Source organism: Acanthamoeba castellanii (genome assembly GCF_000313135.1).
Source record: "Acanthamoeba castellanii str. Neff unplaced genomic scaffold scf7180000084746, whole genome shotgun sequence".
NCBI lineage: Eukaryota > Discosea > Longamoebia > Acanthamoebidae > Acanthamoeba > Acanthamoeba castellanii.
Window position 1 is genome coordinate 97795 of NW_004457568.1, and position 6821 is coordinate 104615.

At 57.1% G+C, this 6821-nt stretch overlaps 1 protein-coding gene and 1 pseudogene across 1 annotated transcript; both read right to left on the bottom strand.

The window, feature by feature from the left end:
• Positions 1–615: 615 nt before the first annotated feature.
• ACA1_185450 lies at positions 616–4643 on the bottom strand (annotated as a pseudogene).
• A 412-nt stretch (positions 4644–5055) lies between these two features.
• On the bottom strand, positions 5056–6621 carry ACA1_185460 (PKD domain containing protein; the record flags this gene model as incomplete). Its single annotated transcript, XM_004342487.1, has 7 exons — positions 5056–5100; positions 5168–5350; positions 5436–5634; positions 5724–5920; positions 6010–6109; positions 6281–6450; positions 6544–6621. The coding sequence occupies 7 exons, from the start codon at positions 6619–6621 to the stop codon at positions 5056–5058; spliced, it is 972 nt and encodes a 323-aa protein (XP_004342536.1).
• Positions 6622–6821: the final 200 nt, after the last annotated feature.

The window sequence follows — 6821 nt, forward strand, 5'->3', positions numbered from 1 at the left end:
CGGCCCTCGGCCTCGAGTCGCCTGCTCTCGGCCAGGCGTGCTGCGGCTGCCACGTCAGCATCGACACTTTCATCTTTCGCTAATGATGAAGATGAAGGTGAGGAGGTGGCAGCAGTCTGGTCGAAGACTGGGCGGCCCGTAGAAGCTACCACCACCTTCTTCTTGGCTGAGAAGAGTGGTTTCTGTTGGGCAGATGGCCTCCATCGTAGCCCGGCGAACGTAGATGACGAAGATGTAGTGGTTGGCACTGACGATGCCCTGTCCTCCGCAGGCTCCAACGTCGAAGAAGAAGCGGCAGCCGTACTCTCCTCTCCCCGGCCCTGCTCCATCATCTGATGCAGAACAGCACCTTTTCTTTTTCTTTTTCTTTTTCTTTTTGAGCCCAGAAAAAGAAAGAAAAAGTCCGAAAATAATAAAAATTCATTATTTCGCTAATAATTGATTACGATTTTCTTTTTCACCTGAAACTAAATACGAAACAAAAGAAGAACAGTGTTGGCACAGGTGTGTATTGAAAACAAGTGTTTAGGAGTTGCAATGGTTGGGAATGGTTTTGGGGAGAGGGATCAAGCAGTCTTGGCGCGTTCCCAGGGGGCGCATGAGGATGAGGCCCATTCATTGATCGTCGATCACCACCTTGGCCATGGTCATCTCCGAGGACTATCACCACGGTACATTCCCAAGTGAGTGCCCCGTGTGTGCGTGTGTGATGGGGCGAATGGTACCTGGTAGTTGTCGTGGACGACGAGGCTGACGTCGTACTCGCCTGCCTGAGCGAACGTGTGCTCCGGTGAGGCCTGAGTCTGGCCCACGGTGTTGTCGCCAAAGATCCACAGGTATTCCACCATCCACCCATCCGGATCGTACGAGCCCGTACTGTCGAACTTGACCGGTACGTTCGCGTAGCCCTGCACGACACACACGCAACACACACACACACACACGCAACACACACACACGCAACACACAAATTGTGAGCGGCATCTGGTGTAGTTGAGCGCAATACCAGAGGAGAACGCACCTGATAGGGACCATTGATGGTGGCCAGCGGGGCTGCGTTGATCTGCTCGGTCTGCACGGTGAACACGAGGCTCGTGCCGCTCGGGATGGGCGGGCTGGCGTGGTAGGAGTAGCGAATGCTGTCCGACGGCAGCACGGCGCCCAGACCCACCGTGGCACTGCCGCCGTTGTCGGTCTCCGACGAGGTGTCCGTATCCCTAAGTGTGTGACGTGTGTTGTGTGTCGTGTGTGCGGTGTGTCGTGTGTCGTGTGTCGTGTGTGTGTGTGTGTGCGTGTGCGTGTGCGTGTGCGTGTGCGCGCGTGTGTGTGCGCGTGTGTGTGTCGTGTCATTGGACAGAATTCAAAGCAAGGATGCGGCGCGGGGACGTACGGGTAGAACATGGAGATCTTGCCGCCGTTCTCGTGCAGCTGCACTTGGAAGGTGACCGCGTCGTCGGAGCTGCCGTAGTGGCACACCTGGTACCACGTCACGATCAGCCTGCGCGAGCCCGCGGAGCCCTTGATCGCGTAGTAGATGCGCCCGCATTGCGTTGGGTCGTGGTCGTCCCACAGCACGCAGATGCCCTGATGATGATTAATGCAATATGTCGTGAGTAAATTGCTCTGCATTCACTGGATTCCTGATCAGCTGATGGGCGTGTGGGCCGACACGTACGTTGGGGAAGGGGAGATTGGGCGTGTTCTCTTCGTGCGCGGTAGGGGCGCCCGAGGCCTCTTGCCACGACAGGAAGCCGTTGGAGTTGACCCACACCTCACTTGCCACCCGTCGCACATAAATATCAGCCGTTTGGCCAAGAAAGAGACGTCATTGTCGTTAAGAGCGTTGGGGGTCACGGACCTGTATGACTTACAGAAGTAGGGGAAGCTCCAGGGCAGGTCGATCGAGAAGGAGCCGTCGTCGGAGGGGTCGGCCGCCGTGTGGCCGTTGGTGGTCGGGTCCTCATAGGCGTAGTTGGAGCCCGAGGTATCGGTCGCGTAGCGGGGCTTAGGGTAGCATGGCTGCTCGACCTGCACAGATTCGATTCGAATCCACACGCACGCACGGCCGTTTCATTGAGTTGTGCCCGGATTGAGGCGAGGCGGGGAAATATTGGGGGAGGCGACCGTACGGTGAAGCTGACGTTGAAGGCGTTGTTGGAGTAGTCCAGCTCTTCGAAGAGATGATCCACGTTCAGGTCGATGTTCATGTAATAGTCGCCTGCGACGCGCATATGTATATGTATTGTGAGACCCACATATCATGCATTCATATGATGAGCACGAAACGCGCAACACGCACCAGGGGAGAGGTTGGTGATGTCAATCCACTGGCAATCGAGATCCTTGTGGTACACGTCCTGTTTGTATCAATAATACAAAGAAATTAAAGCCAATTGCACGTTCTACACCCGCCCACGCCACCTACGCACCAGCCATCCGACGCTGATGCCCTGGTTGCTGCACGAGTACTGCGCAGAGTCGCGCACAGGACCGGGGCCTGTGTACCCCGAGTCTTGCTCAGAGTCCAAGAGACAGTAGGCCATCTTCCTGCCCCTGCCCACCTGCATTGCGGAGAGAATGCAAACATGTGCTTAGTGGGCGTCGATCGACAAGAGTGGAAGAGTGGGATACCTGTGTTCCGCTGTCGTCGTAGATCAAGTACCGAGCATAGCCCTCGTAGTGATAATGCCTACGTGATGGAAAAAAAGGCAGAATAATGTCCTTATTTAATCAATAGGGCACCACACAGTCGAGGGCCAACGTACCGGTGGCAGCTGTCATAGTGGAACCTGGGGTCGCCACTGGGATCGCCCAGCACCAGATCGGCCGTGCCGCGGTTGGGCGTTGCTGAATGACGAACAAAAAGACAGGGCCACACGTTGTTAGCGAACGCTAACTACCGCACACGCAACGCAAGCATACCCGTGTCGAACCGGAGCAGTGTGCGCGGGCCGGTACCCTCGACGCAACCCTCGTTAACCGCACTACGGCCCACTCCGTGAGTTACTGATGAAGAATGAAGAATGAAGAATGATGATGATGGAGACGAGCGCAAAGGCGCGCACACGTACCAAGAGGCGGAATCGAAGGTGCGCGTGATGATCTCCATGGACCGCTGCAGCCGATCAGCGTCAAGGGTGATGTCGGGCAGAAGCCTGCCACCGGGGTCTGACTGGGTCGGAACGCACGACGAATAGGCCGAGCAGTCTAGACAGCCACGCATGTACGCACGCACGTGGTGAGTGCCGGCTGCGTGCTGGACGTTCAGAGCAGGAGGGTGCTGTGGGAACCTACCGGCGGAGGAGCAGCCGTAGGTGCGGAACTGCGGCGACTCGCCGAAGCCGGCCGCATGCCCGTTCCCGCTCTCATCATCCACCCAATTGCCGCTCTGCATGCAGTGCACGATGAGGAATTGAAATGGAAGAGGGTGGCGGGCGAGAGAAGGGGGAAGGGAGATACGACGAACCTGGGCCATGCGCCAGGAGACCACCAGGTTGGAGGCTTGCCTGATGGGCACCTTCCACGTCTGTGAGATCTGCGAGGCTGACCGCGCAACGCTCCACAAGCGCACCTCGGCGATCTGCCCCACGAATCTGATGTCTTCGTTGTCGTCTGCAGAGCGCAAAAGAAGAAGAAGTGTTCATCATGAAGAGGGTGAGACTTAGTGCTCGCAGGGTACAAGCGTGGCCACGGTATGTCGTGTGTACCGACAAAGCGGCCGATCATGAAGTTCCGCTGGCGACTGTAGTTCACCTGACGAGCTCCACCACCTCGTGTGGCCACCTGCTCCATCCCCAATCAGCACACACGCGTTCGATAGCAGGCGTTCGAGGGGGGGGGAGAACGCACTGCGCCGTTGATGTAGAGGGCGGCCTGGCCGGAGGCGGCGTCATAGGTGCCCGCCACATGGGTCCACCGGTTGAGGGGCGCCGAGCCGGTGAAGGTGTAGTCGAACGGTGCGCGATGGAGGAACACCACAAGCCCGCCAGACAGCAACTGTGCAGCCCGCCCAACAAGCAAGGGGGCGTGGGTGAGGGGAAAATCGTGCAAATCAATTTTCGAGATGAAATGAAAATGCAGTCGTCGCTACGAGAGAGTGAGATGCGAACGTACTTGAAAGCCAATGCCAGACTCGGTGGCGCCGCTGTCCCACAGATTGCCAAAGACGCCTACCCAGTCCGAGCCCTCAGTGGGGTTGATCCAGCCCTGTGTTTCAAGTTGTCGACACAGTTAGAATGTCTGTCTACACTCCAGGTGGCGGTGAGGGTACCTCGAGAGTGTAGGTCTGAGGGACGTTCCAGGCCGAGGGTGGTCCAGCGTCAAGCCAGTTGCTGCCATCCAGAAGAACGGCGTTTCCAGAGCAGCCTGATTGACGGTTTACGATCATAATCACATGAGGAGCCAGTGTGCAACCGGGAGTGGTGCATCGTACTCTGCGAGCGGGCGCATGGCGCTATCAGAGCAAGCAAGAGCGCTGCGCTGAGACCGACCAGGTGGTGGTAGCGCATAGTAGTGGTGACGGCCAATTGTGAGGCCTGTTGCGAGTGGGTTTGGCCGGTGTGAGCTGAGATGAAGAAGATGTTATGGTCCTGCCTTTTGTAGGCTGCTTGCGGGCTCTCCTGCTCCCTGTAGGCGTGCACCATGTTCGAAATCAGGGCTTTGGAGATTTCCTAGACCCGGCGCATCCAACAATGAGAGGCGCCCCTCTCCAGAGGGAAATGGTTCACTTGTGAGCCAGGGCACCCAACGTCTTCATGGCCACTCCAGTTCGCATCACAAAACACAGTTGGCCAATCTGGTCTGGGCTTACCCCTCTTTCGCCTCACAGAGACGAGTACAGGTGAACCTTTGTGCTGGGGCGACCTCTGTGATTGGCGACTTGTGCTTCTCCTTTAAAATCTTAGTTGAATCACTAAATGAGATAGACAATATTATGGTGTATGATGTTGAGATGTAGAGTGCTGGGAGTTGGGGTGGTGTAGGTGGAGTGCTCGGTAATTACATGGCTCAGAGGCTGCAGATCGGTGCATCGTGGCCCGCACGGCAGCAAGGGGCTCATTCGTCCTCGATCACCGCCTTGGTCAAGACCATTTTCGACCCCTGCCAGTGGCACCCAAGGTGGTAAGCCCCAAGAGTAGAGGGTAGAGGGCGACCGTATGAATGGTACCTGGAAGTTGTCGTAGACGACGAGGCTGACGTCGTACTCGCCCGCCTGCGCGAACGTGTGCTCCGGGAAAGCCGTCGTTTGGCCCACAGTGTTGTCGCCAAAGATCCAAAGATACTCCAACATCCGGCTGTCCGGGTCCTTCGAGCCCCTGCTGTCGAACTTGATCGGCTCGTTCACGGTGCCCTGCGCCCCGCACGCGTTTCAGATGTGTGTGGCCAACGGCGCAAAAAAAGAAATATTAAATAATCAGTAAAATAGGGTAACGCACCTGATAGGGTCCGTTGATGGAGGCCAGCGGGGCTGCGTTGATCTGCTCGGTCTGCACGGTGAACACGACGCTGGCACCATTCCTGACGGGCGGACTGGCGTGGTAGGAGTAGAGAATGCTGTCCGACGGAAGGATGGCACCCAGACCCACCGTGGCGCTGGCGCCGTTGGTGTAGGCCGATGTCGTGGTGGCCGTATCCCTGTGCATGCGGTGGAGTGCCAATCATCACTATAAGCATCATGGTTGGGTACAAACGCCTAACGGTGCGAGATGGCGCGGGCGGCGTACGGGTAGAACATGGAGATCTTGCCGCTGCCTTCTTGCAGCTGCACTTGGAAGGTGACCACGTCGTTGGTGGCACCACCGTAGTGGCACACCTGGTACCACGTCACGATCAGCCTGCGCGAGCCCGCGGTGCCCTTGATCGTGTAGTAGACGCGCCCGCATCGGGTCGGGTCGTGGTCGTCCCACAGCACGCTAATCGCCTGATGATGACGATTGAGGCCACATACAAAATGATGTGAGTCCAAAATGTTCTCCACGTCCGACGGCATGAAAGGCAGGTGTCTGGTACGTTGGGGAATGGAAGGTTGGGCGTGTTTTCTTCGTGCGCGGTGGGGCCGCCCGAGGCCTCTTGCCACGACAGGAAACCGTTGGAGTTGACCCACACTTGACTGTAATCGCACAATCATCAGACGTTAACCACGACACACGACACACGACACACGACACACGACACACGACACACGACACACGACACACGACACACGACACACGACACACGACACACGACACACGACACACGACACACGACACACGAACCACACAGCGAGGGGGGTACGCACGAGTAGGACTTGCAGAAGTACTGGAAGCTCCAGGGCAGGTTGATTGCAAAGGAGCCGTCGTCGGTGCGGGTGGCCGCGGTGTGACCGTTGGTTGTCGGGTTCTCGTAGGCGTAGTTAGCGGCCGTGGTGTCCGTAGCGTAGCGGGGCTTGGGCAAGCATGGCTGCTCGACCTGTACCGAGCAGTACGCGTGTGAATGCACGCCATCACCAGAAAAATAGCGGGGCGGGTTATGCTTGCGGCCAAAGGTGGAAAGGGACGGTACAGAGAAGGTGACGTTGAAGGCGTTGTTGGAGTAGTCCAGCTCTTCGAAGAGCCGGTCTACGTTCAGCTCGATGTTCATATAATAGTCGCCTGCAAGCACGCATAAGTTTGAACCCCCAATCAAAATTGGCATGAAGAGCAACACGCACCACTGGGTAGGTTGGTGATGTCGATCCACTGGCAATCGAGATTCTTGTGGTACACATCCTGTGTGCGGAGCAAGTATAGAGGGATCGGATCGTTGTAAAACTGACAGTTCAACAAGATCCACCAAACCTC